The following is a 19,738-nucleotide window of genomic DNA, read 5'->3' as shown; positions in this document are numbered from 1 at the left end:
ACTTAGCCATTGCCAGGTCCTCTTGTTATCTGCTTTACCTGCCAGTTTTTTTTTATGTACTGGCTGTGTAATACTTTGCCTTGCCATGTCTCTTTTCTGTTCTTCATTTAGTCTTTCTTATAAGCCAGCTTGGTCTCTTTGGTGTTCAGTAAGCCTTCATAGTGTACTAGCTTCAGTGCATCTTCTCCACTGTCCTTCAGGTATTCTTCCAATGCCCTTTTTTCTTCTTCAGCTGTCTGGTTTCACGCCCACCTATGATCCTTAGTAAACAGAGTCTGTCAACATCACTGCATGGATGAAGGGCATGATTCATTGTCATTATTTTTCTGGTCTTCCTATCCAGGGCTGCTGCTGCTGCTGCTGCTTATTATTATTATTATTATGATTATGATTATGATTCAGTGCTCCCTTAACTTAAATGGGATTGAATATGACATTGACAAATTTCCCCTGTCAATATTCCCCTGAGAATATTCAAAACAAGTGACTGACAATAAAGGCTAGAGGTATGTAAATGCTTAGGTATGACACATGATACCTAGTTCTTGTGATAAAAATAAACAATTACTGTAAGGTACTTCTCCACACAATATAATGTCTTGCCTTGAAACTGAGTAAGGGTTTAATTTAAAGTTTTGAAAATCTCTTTATTAACTTATTGCTATCATCAAGAAACAATTTACTTCCTCCACATGCTCACAGTGTAAAATAGGTTAAAAAAATAGTCAGATAATACAAAGAGGAATTATTTCCTTTAAATTTATATGAACTTGAATTAGATTTATCGTCATCATAAATAAGATCAAGGAAAATTACAGTGGGGAAAAGGAGAGAGGCTTTGCTAGTATTCTCAGAGTTAATAATAATCTCACTGAAACTGATGTTTTGATTCTTAATGATTGTTGTAAATGAACATGTTGGATCTTTCTCAATAACATGATTTATCTCATCCTTTTTGTGTGTGATTATTGTAACTGCATTCAGCCGGTTTAATACTGCTAAATCTAAATTGTTCTTGGTTCAGAGAAATGTGGTACAGCTTTTCATGATCAGGCACCCTTGAAATGTGTTGCACATCATCTGCAGCCATGTAAGAATGATGAGAATTGCTATCCAGCTAATTTGATGGATACCAGGATGTGTAAGGCTGAGACTGAGCATTACATTTGTCTTGCATTCATATCAGCTCTATAATTTACACTTCTTTGCTACCAGTTGAAGTGTTTTAATATGAATTGGCAGCAGTTCTTTAGTCTTCAGGTTATGTTTTGATCTTTCTGTTGTTTGGTTAAGAGGAAGCCATTTAGCCAAAAAATCACAGAACTGTACATCAGTTTCATAGATTTTTGGAGGAAAAGGCTTCAACTTTTACAGTAATGCTTATTATTCCTACCATTCCTGTCTATTCGTTTGCTTCTCAAATTTCATGGAGTTGCAAACTACTACATGTTCATCTTTTGAAATTTGCTCCTCGCCTATAAGGTTTCCTGTACAGAGTGAAAAGTTGCATATGTAAAAATGCAATATGCATTTTAATTTTTTAAAGGAATATTGGTGGGTCCCCATAGAAAACAGACTCTAAGGAGGAGCAAGAGATGTTGCCAGCCTTCTAGCAGATAATGTCCACACCTCTTTTCACTAGGGACAATTCTTTGGTTAGTAAGTTCTCATTTCAAATAACAGCTGCTTTTATTTTCCAAAATCTATTGATATTATGAGAGAACTCAGCAAGCATCCGTTTTTTGGAGCATTCTAGCATTTTATAACCCCAGAGCTAAAAAGGAAAAAATGAAAGCTTGCATGCAGGTATATATGCAGCTAGGTGGCAGCACCCAGCCAACTTTGCTCTTGAATAGATACGCAAGATTGGACCTCAGTTGTGCTTGGATGAAAAGCAAAGGAGAGTCCAGGGCTCTCAAGTTAGAAGGAAGTTGAAAAATCATGCTAGAAGTGGCAAACACCTGCCAAGAAAACTACATGACCTCAAAGTCACAGAGAAGTTGGATTCAAAGGATACAGGTAGTCCTTGCTTAACTACCACAACTGGGACCGGCAACTCCATTGTTAAGTGATGTGATTGTTAAGTGAGACATCACATGACCACAACAGACTTATAACCTCACTTCTGCCAGTCATTAAGTGAATTACCCATGGTCATTAAGCGAGATATCATATGACCACAACTTGTGATTTTACTGCCAGCTTCCCCATTGACTCTGCTTGTTGGAGTGTGAAGTATGCAGTACTGTGAAGTATGCAAATGGCAATCACATAACTGTAGGACTCTGTAATGGTTGTAAATGCCCGCCGGTGCAAAGTGCCCAAATCTCAATCATATGACCACAAGGAGGCTGCAACAGTCATAACTTCAAAGACTAGTCATAAAGTTCATTTTCAACGCTGTCATAACTTTGAACAGTCACTAAACAGGGCAGTTATTAAGCGAGGATACCTATACTTCTCTTTATGCAGGTCTATTGAAGGTCTAGGCTAAATACTTCCATTGCATTTGAGGATGAACACTGTAGGGAACAAAGTGTCCAGAAATCTGGGTACATCTTGTCGTGATCCATCAGCTTGTATGAATAGTGCAAAACAGATTTCTTTGCAGTATAATGCACAACAGGAATGCACTTATGGATACTTAATAGCAGTTCAATAAACAAAAAATGGAAAAGCAGCAACAGAAAGAAGACTCATATCTGGATATAGCTGGACTTGATCTCATCCATGAAATGTGACAAAGAAAGAAAATCAAAGGAATATTCAGTGATAGTCAAGCTACACCATGCTTCTTTAAATGTGATGGTGCCTTCCCTGATGCACCTGTCACTTTGGCTGATCTCAGAAGCTAAATATGGTCAGCTGTGAATAGTACTTGGAAGAGTTCCAGTAAAGAATTCCAGGGTTGTTGACTAGGCTGGGAGTTTGAAAAAAACAGAAAACAATGGCAAAACATTTCCATAGCACTGCTAAGAAGACAGACTTGGATTAAGGATGTCTACTTTTATTTACCTACATCTCTATTCCTTCTGCAAGGGATCTTGCATAAGAATGTGAATCTTGGGAATTGAGGATTTTGCCTGAATGAACTGGCACCAATGAGCCCCCTAAAACTCTTAAGCTCTCCAAAGGAAGACGGAAAGCTCAGAAGATAAATTCCTTAGCTTAAGTTTGGGATTTTATGGCTAAATGTAAAAGAAGGATTCTGCACATTATACCTCCAGTTCTTTGGGGAATCTTTCCTTTAAATTTTCCCTCACATCGCTATTCACTAATTTATTTGCTTAAAGAATCCACTTTTTCTTCAGAGGGAAAGTCACTCATTGGGCACTGGTATGGTAAGAGATCATGAATGCAGTCACAGGAAAAGCATACAAGTGTAGGCAGGCAAATGTCCATTTTAAATGTCTCAAAGGTCAGCAGTGCCTAATGACATGCCCAAATTATTAGGGTCAGTGAACTATTGTAGGACAGACAAATAGTGGTGTTGTGGTTAATATGTCAGACTCTGATGGGAAACCTAGGTTTACATGCATGATGGTTACTAGATGAATTTGACAGCTACTGGAATGGATCCAGAGTGTTTATTCTTTGACTGGAATTAATGGTGAAGGAGAGACCCTTTTTACCTACTCACCTTCCTCTGTAATCCACAGCACTGCTGTCCTTTACCATTTCAGAGAACCAACCCTCAGGAATAATTTTATAAGGAACATAGGAAGTTGGGGAATCCTGTTGAGCTAGAGGAAAATCTCAGCTGGATCATAAACATCCACTGACAGAAAGAGCATTTCTGTCCGCTGTAATTTTTGTTCTAGATCTAGCCCAGTTTAAACCTAGTTAAAAACAAGGGGTTCATTGTCAAGATAAGTCTGTTCTCCAATCCCCTGCTTCCCCTCTGTCCCCAAGAATGCAAAGGAAAATTGCTGTGGCAAATTATGCTATTGCTCTTGTAAAATTAGTACAAGAATACTAATCTTTATCTTACTGGTGTGCAAGGAAAACCAGGGTTTGCTAATCAGTGTGCACTTAACATTGTTTCAGGTAATCTTGATATGCTAAGAGGTGTTGAGTGCATGCTAGCCCATTCTTAAAATACATTTGACCCTTCCCCCACTTGCATCTTTCCACGATAGAAACATTTCCTGGGGACATTTTTTATTCTGCTGTGTACCCAAACTGTTGCCTTCATTTCAGAGTGAAAAAAACCTGCTGGCATTTTTCTTTTTTTCTAGAAGGGAACTGCAGGGCACAGCTGCTGGCTGCCATGGAATTGGCAGATCCCTCAGATAGTGACCAGCTGATGGGTGTGCTGGGGAGCTGCCCAGTAAAATGAGAAAGCCAACTCTCTCGCCAGCTTTGGAGAGAACCAGCTCTTTCTGATTTTTGAGTGGCACAGGAGGCCTTTGTCAGCAACATTTCTACTTCCTATAATGCATTTCTCTGAGGTCCTTACTTGAGGGCTCTATTTCCACTCCCAATAGGATTCAGTTTAAAGGCCACCTAGTGAACTTTGCCATGCTTTGGCCCAACATTTTTACCAGTCCTTGTGAGATGCAACCACTTGTGTGCCAGTAGTCCACCATCTAGATAAATCAGATAATAGTCCCAGAATCCAACTTTTTCCAGTTGACAGCACTTGCATAGACAGTCATCTTTCCCTTTCTGATTGTCTTCCATGCACTGAAAGGATGGATGAGAATACCAGGGTCTTGAACTTTCTTCTGAGATTTTCAAGTCTGTTATCATATGGTTATAGCTCTTCTTTATGACATCACTTTTCCTCACATCTATAAACAGGAAGGAATAATTGGTAAATCTTAGAAAATTTTCTGTCATATCCTTGAACCTTGTTCCTGGCAAATAGCAAACTTCATTAGTTGATGGATCCAGTCAACATACGTTTGTTTCAATTGTTGTAGTACTGAATAATCAATTACTATAACTTGTCTTCTTCTTGGGCACAGTTGCCTCCAATTTTTTAGAGTCATGCCCTATGTCACATTCTTTTTCATCCCTTTGAACACCCATAGTCTGAATCTGTAAGGGCCTGAATACGGTTTCTGATTTCTAGTGGGGCAGTATATCTTCATTTCTTGCTCTTGGTTTTAACTTTCATCCACTGCACTGTGTCTCTTTCTCCATCTACTTCCACTCTTATGTTTATGTTGTAGAGCCTCCTTTTTTGAAGTGTGGCTATTTGAGCACCAATTCCTTGACTTTTTCCTCAAGGCCTGTTATATGCTTTCATTTGCTGTGAATATATTCCAGGTTGTTTTCAGGAAGGAAGACAAACTTACCACAAGCATTGCAGGTCACAATTGGACACTCTTGCCTGTTGATCTTCAGGTTTTCTTCATAAAGCACCACAAGCAGAAAGGCTTTTATTTCTTGTTATTGTTTCTTAGACTCTTACATCAGTCAAGTACCCTTGACTTAGAAGAATATTGGTTAGGGGCTCCCCCAAGACTCTCCAGGCAAACTAGCTTACTGATCTTGTACAACCTGCCATATTTCTTTAAAAATGTTTTGGTGGATTTTTAAGGTGAATAGATTGCTATCAATTTTTTTTAATGTAAAGCATTATTAAATTACCCCAAATTAATACATTTTTTGTGGGGAGAAGGGAAGGAATAACTAATAGGAAGGCATTACTCTGTGTGTGTGTGTTTATTACAGGTTAATTTTATAATTTTAAAAAGTTGGGCAACAGAAAATGTTTTGGGGAGGAAAATGCAACCCAATCAATACATTATTTATCTGAATTTCTGCATTAATAGTAGAAGCCTACTACCCCCCAAAAAAGGATCCTACTCTTACAACTTTATGCAATAGAGGATATGGCTTCAGTATTTTCTGCATTGGGGAAAAACAGCAAAAACAGTCTTTGTCATAGGAGGATGGGTTTTTAGAAAACAGAAATTACTATCTCATAGTAATTGTTTTATGTTCTTATCTACTGAACAGAATTTTAGACCACAGTTCTGTGCCCATCTACATGGTATCAAACCTCACAAGAGGCTCAGCAAAACTGACTTCTGAATAGACAAATATCAGATTGCATTTAAAGGTATTCATTAATAAATACATGTAGTGAAAAAAAAGTACAGCTCACCCACTGACCTGGCGAAGAGATGACTTTTCATCTTAAGTCCAAAGTTAAATTGTGAAAAAGTGTGTGAAACTTTTTCTGGGGCTACTTCTCTTTCTGCTCTATGCCAAACGTCAAAATGGATGAAGTAAAAGGTTCAAATCAGAGAAAACTAACAACTTCACAATAGATAATTCTACCCATTATTCTAAAGCAAGAAAGGCTTCATGTTCAGCATTCATATAGAATAAATGCCAGGTGACAAAAAGTAAAATGAGATCTAATTCCCACCCTTTATCCTTCAAAGTTCATTTGTTATTGTATTACTCAAAGTAATTATGGTTTCAAGATATATTTCCAGGAGGAAGGCAAGTGATTTGCTTTAGTAAACAACAGTGATAGTGAATTCACTCTTTGCCTGGAACGTGGTGGTGGTGTCCTGCATACTTCCTGATGTGTTCATGTGCTTATTTGGTGCAATTTTTTTTCCCTGCTCACCATAGCTGTTATTTTAACGCTTTACCCCTTGCTCTTCAGTCTTCTTCAGGCTCTTCATCCCGCGATCACACACAGTTTAATTCAGGGCCCCTGGAATTCAGCAGCACTTCCTGGCCAGTTTCTGCGGCAAGGGTAAGAGAATTCTGCAGCAAATGTCATTCTGCATTATGGCAGTGAGAGTCTGGAACCATCTGCCACTCATGCATCCACCTAACCCAGCGTTGGCTGCAGAATTCCAGGAGCCCTGAGCTTTTCCATGGCCATAGAATTGCTCATTGGCTGTGGAATTTCTTAATTTGGAGGGAACAATCAATAAGCTATATATGATTTTTCAGGTGGCTAACTTGTGTGTCAGTGGAAGTGGGTGGACACTCCATGCCAGCAGTTTCATTGGTAAAATGAACAATACATCAGTCATGTTTAATCAAAACTCTGGAATCACGGCATGTCTCCACTTCTCCATTTATACTCTTTTCTACATTGTTCTGAGAGCATATAAACAGAGGGCTGCAATTTTGAATTCCCAAGGGCCCAGAAATATATTACTATAAATCTTTTTCCTTGTTATCTAAGTCTTGGGAGGGTAGCTTAGGGAAAATGCCTGCCATAGCATTGGGGATTTACAGGTTGGACAACATAGGAAGCAGAAACAATGTACCTGTAATCAGGCCTTTCACAGTACTCTTATATTTCATTGGACATGATTGAAGCTATAAGTGAAGTCCCAGAAATAAGAAAAAGCTTTTCAACATTCAATTTTCTAAGTGGCAAATACCTGCTGGTACATACATACATAAACATACACAGAATACAGTACATAAGGGATGGATTGTTACACTGCACAGGAAATGGTAGTCTGAGGTGCAACTGCATCTTTAATACCGTAAGAACTTCTCTTCTTGGCCAGATCAAGGGCCATTGAGTCCAGCATGCTGTTTTCAGGAGCAGTTGGACAGATGCTTACAAGAAGCCCACAAGCAGTAAAGTAGTCTCTGCTACTAGTTCCCAGTATTTGGGGGTTATCTGTGTTTATCATTCATATTGGTGTAATGGGTAAGGCACCAGGTTAGAAACCAGGAGACTGAGTTCTAGTCCTGCCTGAGGCACAAAGCCAGCTGGGTGACCTTGGGCCAGTCACTCCCTCTAGCCCTAGGAAGGAGGCAATGGCAAACCACTTCCAAGAAATCTTGCCAAGAAAGCTGCAGGGATGTGGCTAGGCAGTCACCAGGAGTCAACACTGACTTGAAGGCACCCCCCAAACTGAATAAATACAGGCAAGTAAGTTGTTGGTCATCCAAAGCAGCATTGGTGCTTACATATTAATGATCTATGGTAGTAGCTGATGCGTTTTAATCATCTTTTTTTATGAAATTCCTTCTCTTCCTGTCCTACCCTCATATATGTGATTGATTTCCATAGCTTTCTGCCTCATCAAACAGGACAGAAAGCTGTTAACAGTAAAAGTGAAAGCAGAATAAATGGCCCTTCCAACATCAGCAACCTTGTTATTGTTGTTACTGCTTTCATCTTCATAATCCAAACTGTCCATAAACAGAACAGTAGCAAAGTAGGAATTTTATGACAGTTTTAATACTTCTCCTTTGGGAAAGTGTTTCTTGTTCTCCCTCCCTCCCATATAGGTGATGCCCTCTTGTGGAAGTAATGTTCTTGACATCTAAAAGGCTTGTTTTGGACATTTCCTGGGCTACCTAGTGGTAGGACTAGATTTTTAATCAGGAAAACAGTACTGGAAAGTAATGAGACACAGCCTTGGTGCTTGGTGCAATCCACTAGCCTCTTTTAACTATTCCTGCCATATGAAACCTTCACATTTTTATGAGTTCCAAATTACACACAAAACTCCATACCTTTTAAACTGGCCTGCCACTGGTTTTCCACTGCAAAACTTGGCTTGAATTGTATAATTTGCAGGATTCAGGTTTTGGAAAGATGGCTTCTTCCCTCCTCAATTCATTCCCTGCTCCTAGTCCTCCCACCAGCATCCCGGATTGGCTCGCTCCCCATCCATAGAACTAGGTAGAATCTCCAATGGTGTGAAAACGTGGAAAGCAGGGGAAAAGGCAAAACCGCTTGTAAGATGACATTGATTGGGGGAGGGGGGAATGAGTACTTTCCTCTGTCCCTGACTGGCACAGAAGCAGCGGCTGAACTTTAATGAAGGGTCTGATCTGTCATTGATCAAAATAAAGATATTTGAATGAAATGCAATCTGTGAGGCACTTAGGGAGCACATCAAAACTCCCTGTGGGATAACAGTTCCCATCTTCATGTGCCAGGATGTTTGACACAACAAACCTCTAAAAGGCAACACCCCCACCTACCCCATGCACTTTTTAAATATGGCACCTAAGAATACTACCACCTACAGTACTTTCCCTGAGATTTATGAATTTTTCAGTGTTGGAAAGAGCGCCCAATTTTTAGGCCATGACTTGCTTTATGATTCTAAGCAGAGGTGCCTTTCCAAACCAGGACCATTGGTTTGCAATAATAATGCCCAGTGTATATTTTGATTGTATTTCCATTGTACAGCTGAAATGTAGTTTTGTGTCACAATATAGGCATGGAGCTTGTCAGCTAGCAACCACCACCAACTTTGTGTTTTAATTGTGGGTTTTGGGAGTTTTGCAGTAACTTGGCCTCTAGATGCAAGCAAAATCAGCACTGTATGGGCAGAAGTGTGGGAAAAACACAATCTGGTTTGATTTTGTCTGCTTTCATCAGGGAAGTGGGTTTTTTGTGCCTAGTTAATGACAAACATATTTAAATGTTGTTTGAACTTAAAATGGAACAGTCTTTGTTTTGTCCAAAGTTGCAGTTGCATCTCTGGCAGTTAAACAAAGACTACAGTCCTAAACATATTTACTACAGAGTAAGTTACTCAGTGGGAACTTCTTATGAAAATATACTTTGGACTGGGCTGCCCAAACCTGCAAGTGTTGTGTGTCTTTTAAGATGCTGGTGGTTATAGATTTTATAGCCAAGAGGTTAATATAATTAAGACATTAGTATGTTAGCATGATACATATTAAAACATGAAGAGGCCCTAGCTATAAGGCACATGTCTTTGTAGGTAGATTGGAAATAGTTTTTGATTCTGGAGTATTTAAAATTTGAATTATACTATTTTATTTTGTTATGCTGTACCATAAACTGAAACAAATTTCTCTCCATCCCATTACCTCCCCCATTCTGCTCCTGGATTCTTTAAAATATATAGATCAGTATTTTGTTTCATTCAAGGAACAATTGTACACAGGATGCAGATCAGCTGTGGCTGAGCATGACTGCAAATGCAATCCTTTATTTCATCCATGCGCAGTCGTCTTCTGCATTCAATACCAGCTATTTTTTCTCCAACTCCGTTGGAAAGAAACTCTTCAAGTACAGAGTACCTCTGGGTCATTTACAGACACTTACCAAAAGTTGTGTATGCAGAAGTCATGCTTCTTCCTCAATCCAGATCAGGGCATCATGGCAGCAATATGGTTTTTACAGATCACATTGGAAACAGTGTCACTGTGTAATATGCAGGACTTTTGTTACAACCATGAACCATTTCAAACTTCTGATCCAATGAGTATGGCCTACAATAAGCATGTTCAATGTGCCAGTTTATGCATTAGATTCTTAGCAGATCCGAAAACCGAAGGAAGTCTCTTCTTAATCTCATAGAAGTCATGAGAGGGACAAGTTCATATTGATCTCATTGAAACATCAGCAATGATCTTAATGTATGACTTTAATAGCAGCTATGAGCTGCCAATAAAGAGAATACTGTGTATCATCAACAGACTTGGAATAGTGCAAAGCCATGGCATATCTGTTGCTGCATGATACAGTTCTCAGTTGTAATTATAGTGGAACAACCATGTTCCTGCCCATTCATTGCAACTGAGGCGGCAAGGTAGAAAGCCTTAGACAAGAACTGTCCAGACTTCACAGTAAAGATAGAGAGGTCTTTAGCACATACATTTTTCCTTTGTGTGGCAGAGATGTCTCTGTATTATGGGTATGGGTATACTCCTCATTAACCACAGTCATCTCTTTTATTGCAATTGAAGCTGCTGCTCTCAAACGTCATCCTCCTCCCTTTAACAAGTTCCAGGGATCTGGGTTTGTCTCAGCTAAAGCACTGCTTCCCAATGGTAGTCTAGACCCACACTAGCTTGGCTTTTGGTGGGGTTAAAAACTGAAGCAATTACATTCAGGGCCGTAAGGATAGCTACTTCTATCATGTTTTGAAAGTAAGAAGTGCTTTGGGGTATAGTCAGTAAGAGCCTATGTGCTGTGTTTGGATGTCTGGTGAACAGGGCCATCTCACTTTAGCAAATAAGGAATTTGAAATACCAAAATCTTTGGTGATAAAACAACAGCAGAGGATGGGAGGTGAAAGCTGTGTTGCACTAGTTCCTATTTCTTATTCACTTGGCCCTTTCTAAATAAAACTAGCTTGTTTTGCTCAATTTATGACTTATTTTCTCCTCCCCCTTTTTTAATCTTAGGGAAAAAAGAAAAGACGAACAAGAGAAAAACAGCAAGATTCCAATTCAGGTAAACCTGCTGGTGCAAAATCTAGCACATTATCTGGTTACTGCTTGCCTCATTTACATTGGTAAGAAATTAGCTGCAGTAGCCAACAAGATTTCTTCCAGGATTTATAGCTATGGCTTATTGTGACTGGGGTTATCTATGCTAATCTCCTCCTTTTTCTATAGTTAAGTTACTGTCTGCACTAATCTTTCTAGCTTTGCCACTATCTACAATTATATATTCTGTCTGCTATCCTGTGATGACAGCAACAATCAACAGACCAATTAAAAGTAACTAATTCACATTAGCTGCATTTTGACACATCAAGTTAATCCTATCCTCTGCCCTTAACAATCTCTTTAGGTAGCTGCTTTAGGTTTTTTAAAATAAAAATATGAGGAAAGCAAAAGGGCAAAAAGACATGATCCTTTCATAAATAAAATAAGTATTCTCCCTTGGCAATAACTGCCAGATGCTGTTTTTATAGTTAAGTATCTACATTTTGGAAAAGTAGATTTTCAGTATGTGTTTTTTCCTTTGCAATTAATTAATTAAAATTAATTGCTTTTTTTAACTTTCAATCAGCAAAGGCCTTTGGTTAGTGGATTAGAAATATGTAACAGGGATGATAATTGTAACAGTAATAATAGTTTCTAAGAAGAATATAAAACCTTAACAGACAGGATAACAAATTCTCATATATGCCTTTTTAATGTAGGTTTTTTTCCTTAAAATTAACTGTATACACATATTAAAATGTAACAAACCCATTTTATCATCAGATAGGGCATTTGAAAAGATGATGCAGTGTCAAAGAAAATCAGATTAATTCCAAAGTATTTCTTAATTTATATTAAGCACATTCATGAATCTTAAATTCATCCTGGATAATAAACATTAGTCAATTTCTTTTTATGACTCTTGAGCCTTTTTGAAAAAGAAAGAAGTATTTCAAAGTCATTTCCCAATTTTCAACAGCAAGAGGAAGGTTCTCTGAGGGTCCCGCCAAAGCCTCTGGGATGTAAGTTTCCCATATATAATAATTCATTCATTGGCTTCTGTCTCATGTACTTGCTGTTCTAATGTCACATGATTTTCTGACTTGGTGTTTCAGACATCAGTTTGGAATCACCAGTATCGTTAATAAAAGCAATAGATTCATATAGAAACTTACCTGTGGCAGCCATTTTTTAGGACTAAGCATCCATGCACTGAAAAACGTGTACAGAAGAGCTCGTAGTGATTTTAAAATGTCAGGCAGAGGCAGTATATACCCTCGTGAAAGCTGTGGGTATAGTGATGCTCCTGTGCCCCACCAGACGCTGCTGAAGTGCAACATCCATCACAGTGACTGGGCGGGCTGGACCTACAAGGGCTATAGTTCAGCAACATCTGGAGGGCTACAGGCACTCCTGATCTAGACTATAGCTACATATCACTAATTTCCAAATGATTTGCTTTTTTTTCCTGTTTGTTTAGTAATAAGGAGTTGGCACATAGATGGTTTTTAAGTTGCTTTCCTCATGAGGAAGAATATAACAAAATTCTAACATAAAAAGCAGACTTGCTTGCTAGTTCAGCAGAATTTCAGATCTAATCAAACCCCAAAGGGCTTTCTCAATATATTCTAAAAAATGCAAAGGTTAAAACACAAGAGTGACCGAAATGAAAAAAAGAATAAAAATCCTAGTATTTTATAGTAGTGATCTGCAATTTATTTTCCTAATCATTGCATTTGTGACCCTATCAAATCTTGGGAATTTGTTTAACACTCACTCTGTTTTGGGAAAGATGATGCTGGTAGACATTTATTGTGAAAAATTGGGTTTACATGGCCTGTTTAGTTTTGTCTTCAGCAGCTAAATCAACGTTGCATCTTTTCTTCCTCCTCCTGCTCTTGCTGCTGTTTGTGCCTCTGCCTTGCCCATTCACTGCGCATGCTCCTTGTTCAGATCCTGCCTCTCCTAAGAAATGCAGAGCTCGCTTTGGCCTCAACCAACAAATGGACTGGTGCGGCCCATGCAGGTGTGTATCAGGAACTTTAGCTTTGCAGCCTTGTTCCTTACCATAAAGATGGTTGTTCTCTATTTGATTTATCTCTCATGCATCATTTCTATAGCTGCCTTTTCTAACTCTACTAATGGTGCTGCTTAGGCTTGCTCTTGATGGCCTATCTAGATTTTCCACATGCTCCATTTGAGTGTTGCCTACAGATGGTTTCTGCATTTAAGACAGAAAAGGGAGATTCATTAGTAAAGTACCTCATCACAATGTATATATGGTGAGGGGGGGAAATGCTTTTTTAACTAAAGTGGTATACGGACAAATGATTAAAAATATTGGAAGATGGCGTCAGATTTAATTAAAATGGACTAAAGGATAAAAATGGTAAACTATCAGAATACTTTTTCTGTGGATCAGCTACCAAAACCTGCTGACAGGTGCTACATGCCCTTGCCAATTGCCAATCCAAACAGACAAGAATTTTGCACTTTCTATGTTCATAAGACAGCATGGCTTCTATGGGCTTGTTAGCATGTGGTCCTCCAAAAATTCTCTTCTTAGTGGTCCTTTAGGAAAATGACTGCTGCTCCTTTAGAATTTTGGCTAAGGAAGCAATGACATTTATTTTTCTTGATATCAGCTGGCCTCAATACCGATGTTATAGACTATCCCCTACAATTAATATTTTTAATTTCTTATCCTGGCAAATGCATTATCTTCAGCCACAGATTGATTCAAGTATACTGTCCTCACTTTTTTCTTCCAGAATAAACAGATTCTCAGGCTGTTTTTGAAGTAATGGATGAAAAAAAAATGTAACACAGGGCTCCTCAAACATGTGCTTCTAGCGCAGACAGAACTTCCCAGGGTTTGTTATTTGTTGCTTTTTTTTTTTTGTAGGATTGCTAAGTAAAATATGATTCTGCAAGTCTAACAAATACCTAATGGCTTCCATTTGTGACAGGAACAACAGGAACAAATAATAGTCTGTAAACAAAAGTGTTGCTACTTGAAAGGTACTCTTAACACAGAAAAGGAAGAACACAGAGCCTTCAAACATTGAGTAGGGGCAACAATCCTTGCTCAGATCCTGCCTCTCCTAAATAAAGCAGGACTGATAAGAGAATATGTGCTCACCTCTCCCATAATAGCAATGCTCTTATTTTGGTTTTCCTTTAGAGTAGAACACAACTTGTAAAAGAGCCTATAGTTTTTCACATTCTGGCATCATTACTATTGATGGCTTCCAGTACTTTTTTTTTTTTTTAATTTGGAGAGCTTCTCAGGCCTAAGGAAAATCTTGGTGCTCTTTGGAAGCACAGCGTAAGGATATTTATTCTAGGTTTGGGAGATCATGGATCTAAAATCATGCTCTCGCTCCATCATGATTCTACCCCAGTTTGTTGATTCAAACATCTCCAATTAAATATAAAATTTTTACTTCACTGGTTGGTATAAAGAATTTTTTCTCTCTTGATTTATTGGGTGAAAAAATTCAATACATAATGGATGCTATAACTACATGCAATGGTTTCATCAAGTCTACCTAGCCATCAGAATGGTGAACTTCTAGGAAAAAACCTCAATATTCACTCTGATTATTCTCATTAGCTACTAAATGACTTCTCATCTATAAATGGTATCCATGTAAAATAATTACACTTAACAATTAATGTGCAAGACTAGAACCAAGAGTAGACTGGTGACAGTCTCTAGCAATACAATTATTAACCAATGGCACTCTTAACAACTTTTCTTTCTGAATATCTGGATTTATACTGAGGTAAGAATTAACACTTTGCTTGTAGTCAACATCGCTTCCAGACTAACAAAAGTAGTTGAGCTGCATCTTTAAGATGCTTTCTTATTTCCTTCCTTCTAAGTGTGAGGCACCAACCAACTTGCATATCTGAAAGGGAGTAGGAAAGTGAGTCTAGATAGGCAATGCAGCTGGATCTTACTGCAATTCAAATCCTTGGCTTACTGATTTATCTTTTCCCAAAATAATAATGGTTGTACAAAGCTTCAAAGGTTGCATTCCCTTGAAGTTGTTTTGCAATGCAATAAAGATCCCCACACTTGTAAGACAATTGTTCCACTTCAGTCTGCTTTAGAGTCCCTCTCATCATACTCCCACAGCTATGAATGTAAGCTGAGAAGAATCTTCTTTGGCAAGCCCCATGGGAGAAGATTAAGAGGTGCCTTCTCAGTACAGACTAGATATCTCCCGGTGTGGGCTGGGAGAATACCAGAGCTTATCCAGTGTATCCTGGGCAGAAAAAGCCAGTGGCACCATTGGCTTACTTGTTCTCCCCAAGACCAGCTGGGCAGGAGCACTCCCCAGCAAGTGCCAGATAGATTAGACATGTGGTAAGCAAGGTGGCACCACCAGCTCAGCTGTCCTGACACATGCTTGCAAGACTTTTTGCCAGCCAATGCCAGAAGGACACAAGTGGGACTGCCACTGGCTCATCAGCCCTGGCCATGCTGGTCAACAGTCCCCAGGAGATATGTGGCTGGTTGGTATCAATGGTTCAACTCTCCAGGATGCACTGGCCAAAATACCACCATTACTGCACCTGCTTCCTTTCTACATACATAGGCTGAAAATCTTCAGACTGAAGTGTTTTCAAGCTGGCCACTTTTACTGCATGCTGCAGAGAATCCTGCTGTGTTTGTCAAAATCAATCAGCCTGGAAAACTTTTACACACCAAGACGGCTCGTATAGGCTGGCTTTGGTGAGTGCTACAGAATTGCTTAGAACACATGTATCAAAGGCATTCATCATTAATCCACTCGCATAAACTGAAGCCTTTCCAAGCTAAATGGCTTCATTGCACACTATAGGCAATTGCCTGGTCAGAAAGCCCATCAACCAATCCTGGGTGAAAAGGCTGAGAGAGCCCATTTCCCACAGCCTTAGCCTGAAGTGGTTTGAGGCCACCTAAATAGCTTAATCAAAGTGAATTAGATGGCCTTTTCAGTGAAGTGAATTTGCTTTCACAGCTCAAGCCACTTTGTCAAAATAAATCTTAATGATTTGCACAAGCTGTATTGGAAATATGCAGAACTTCAATGGAAGATAAAATAGATTATAATTTTGAAACTAATGCAATATCCTTTCTTAGTCAAGGGGTATCTATCACCAATGATTTACAGGCAATTACTTCATATTCAAGGAAGCAGAATAATTACTAAAATATGTTCAAGTACAACACATTGACAGAGCATCCTTAGAATTACCCCTGCCAAAACTACTCATCTTATTTCTAGATTTTTTTTTTTTGGTGCCTTTGAGTCAGTGTGGACCCCTGGTGACTGCCTGGACAAGTCCCTGCAGTTTTCTTGGCAAGATATCAGAATTGGTTTGCTACTGCCTCCTTCCAAGTGCTGAGAGAAACTGACTGGCCTCAGGTCACCCAGCTGGCTTTTATGCCTAAGGCAGGACTAGAACTCACATAGTTTCTAGCCTGGTCTCCCAGTTTCTAGCCTGGTGTCTTAATCATTACACCAAAACCAGCTCTCATTTCTGCATAAATATGACCTAAAGCATGATCTGTTTTCCACACAAGTCCTAAAACTAGATCAAGAAAACCCAATTAAACAAATGAGTCAAAAACATTACACTTGTTATTTATTGAGAAAAATTATACAAATCTACCTATTTCCATGTGGCAAAAGTATGTGAACCTCTAGGATTATCAGTTCATTAGAAGGGGAAATTAAAAGTTAGGTGTTTCAATCAGTGGGATGATAATTAGGTGTGAGTACATTTATGCCAAAATATTGAAATTCAAAAGTGTTCACAAACTTCAAAGCACCACTCTAACACTGAATTGGGATTTAATCATGATTTGAACAAGTCATAGTGGCTTGGTTCACAAATTACACTAAACCAAAAAGCACCCACATTACAATTTAAGGTGATGTGTAAAACAGACCATTGTGCTATTAAGCACTGAACAGATAAACTTTGATTACAAGGTAACAGCCACCATAAGGCTCTGAATCAATTTATCAGTCACTGAATTCTGTATGAGAGCAGTAATGCATACCTGATCATAAGTGAAACAGGCAGTAAGAGCTTACAAGAGCTAATCTCCTCCTCCTCCTCCCCTCCTCCCCTTCTTGCAGTTACAATTAAAGCATATTCAGCTTTGTTTTCTTGTTGGCTTCTGGAGAAAATCTATTCATGTGATTGCTAAGAGTCGACACCAACTTGATAGCCCATAATCAATTTCTTTTTTGGCATTATCCACTTGCCCAGAAACAATATTGGATGAATCAAATATATAATGAAATTTTACTACAGTAAGGAGTCATACAAGACACTGCAGGCTACTTTCTTAGTAAAAGTTACAACTATCAGGATTTTGGGATCTTTCAAATGCTTAAGTGTTTGCTGGACACATTTCAGAAAAATTCTTTGTCAAAGATACCTTCCATAAAAGTGTTATTAGCCCCAAGAGAGCTATTCATATTTCTTTTCTTTACTGTGCATGCTGTACCATAGCAGGCTCAACCATGACTACTGAAGCTTATCATAAGAGTCTTCTAGCTCTTTTCCACAACGTATCTCTCCTCAACATATCACGATTTTTTTCAAATCCACTTAAAATGCATGATGCCTAATGTGTACACACAGCACCTCTTCAACTGCAAATCAAGAAAACACATTAAGAAGCCAACAGATCTTGCCTATACTAAACATGATCACTGAAAACTGAAAACTTGCTGTACAGAAACATTTCAGTGAATGTGTGAAAATCTTTATTCTGGCAATTTTCAATAAAAATTGAAGAGGTGGACTTGGAGGACATCTCTTGGAAAATTAACAAAGCATATAATGATTCAATTAGTGCAATAAAGAAAAAGATCAAGCCTTCCCTTATCTGTTAATTTGTTTTTGTTTAGCTAATCAAAATATTTGGGATTTGTCCAACTCTCTTCAGATGTCTTACTATCAAAGGAAGGTTCATATGATCCCATACTTCCTTTGAAATATGCTATACTGGTAGTTACACCTCCATCTAGTGGTAAAAAGTACAAGCTGCCAATAATAATAATAATAATAATAATAATAATAATAATAATAATAATAATAATAATAATAAAAAAACACTTCTTACACCTGAGCAGTAGGAGTTAAGAATGAATAATTTTTTCCACCTAAATCCTTGTTTCTTAGACACTATACTTGTATTAAATGCTATAATCCTTTCATTTTTTAAAATATGACCCTGTAAATTCACCCTTTATTTACAGATAACTCTCTTCACTGTTCTTAGGAGGAAAAAGAAGTGCATTCGGTACCTACAAGGAAAAGGACACTGCACCAGCCCAGTTTCTTCCAATGGAAGTGCTATAGATTCCCCTCCCTCCCCTTTAGATGTGCTCCAGTGTACATCCTCTGCTTTTATTCCAAACAAGCTTGCTGCTCCTGCTGATCTCACACACCAAAACCAAGCCAATCCTTCCTCCGTATCTGCACATCTCAAAACTGCTACAAGCACATCGGGACTTACTTCTGAATGCTCAACAGTGCCTCATAAATCCATACTGCCAAGTGAATCCTCAGGGCACAGTATGGTATCAATAGGAACATAGTACTAATGTGATGACAAGGCTCACAGATTCATCAGGCACTTTGATTATTGGTTCTGCTGCATATGGAAGCTACAGAGAGACAACTCCAGCATGACATCAAATGGTAGTCTTAAAGTCAGTCAAAAGCCAAATCAGAAAACAACACTGCAGCACTAAACGTGTTGTCTAAGTAAGGACACCAACAGTCTCTTTGAAAAGTATGAAGATTAACTTAATTCTGGTCAGTAACTGAATTATTTCATTCCTTTTCCAATTGAGATAAAAACAAAATACACTGATTTAATTGCAGATGAGAGATGCTATAAATGTTAAGGCATTTATTAAACTGTTACAGTCAGAGTCCTGAGTTTCAGTCACCCAATAGATGTTATACACTATACAAAAGCAGTTGTTGATTGACAAGTTCAAATGTTCCACAGAAAAAGCATAAAGCAGCCTGTAAGAAACTAAAATATTTAATTATGCCTCATCTTTGGGAACAAGGGTGGATTGCATTAACAAATGTTTATTCCAGCAGCTTAAAGGCAGAAGTACTTATTAGGTGATAAAATAGGAGAAAACAATGGCTGTATGAAAGTCTGTCCAGTATTCCAGACATAGGTCTATGTGCATTACAACTTTCCAGCTGTAAAGATTTTTTTCTGCAATCTATTGTGAAGTATGCAAAACTCGAAAATACTTACTGTGCTTTTGCTAGGTAACGGGTTGGGGAAAAAGATAGGGTATAAGCTGTGCCTCTAATCACTAAAAATTTACTTTGCAGCCTTTCTGGCTTCTTAAAAGCTTGCCAAGATTTATCCACCATCTAATTTTAAGCCTACTGAGACAGCACAACTCTGCCTATAAAGTCATTTCTACCACAACTGCTATGTTGAAGCCTAGTCGCATTCCTCATTCTCTGTATCCCTTTTGTCCATTTTACAGGGAAGATATTTATTTTAAAGTTACATGCTTCCCTGGAGCCCAATTCATTTTCAGTG

The 19,738-nt window shown here is 38.4% G+C and overlaps 1 protein-coding gene across 6 annotated transcripts in view; it reads left to right on the top strand.

Moving 5' to 3' along the window:
• The window catches only part of TCF7 (transcription factor 7), a 131,697-nt gene extending 113,076 nt beyond the window's left edge, over positions 1-18,621 (top strand). For 2 of the 6 annotated variants that reach the window (XM_063292313.1, XM_063292311.1), the window contains 3 exons: positions 6,632-6,724; positions 11,119-11,167; positions 18,440-18,621. In XM_063292313.1, the coding sequence (XP_063148383.1) occupies positions 6,632-6,724; positions 11,119-11,167; positions 18,440-18,519 (222 nt within the window). In that variant the 3' untranslated portion in view covers positions 18,520-18,621. Of the gene's footprint in view, positions 1-6,631; positions 6,725-11,118; positions 11,168-18,416 lie in introns of all 6 variants that reach the window. The other 4 variants (XM_063292316.1, XM_063292314.1, XM_063292312.1 and 1 more) reach the window with 3 other exon arrangements.
• The last annotated feature ends 1,117 nt before the right edge of the window (positions 18,622-19,738 follow it).

This window comes from Candoia aspera, chromosome 2 (genome assembly GCF_035149785.1).
Source record: "Candoia aspera isolate rCanAsp1 chromosome 2, rCanAsp1.hap2, whole genome shotgun sequence".
NCBI classification, from domain to species: domain Eukaryota; kingdom Metazoa; phylum Chordata; class Lepidosauria; order Squamata; family Boidae; genus Candoia; species Candoia aspera.
Note: the sequence above shows the minus strand (reverse complement) of the source record. Positions and strands in the feature narration are given on the sequence as shown.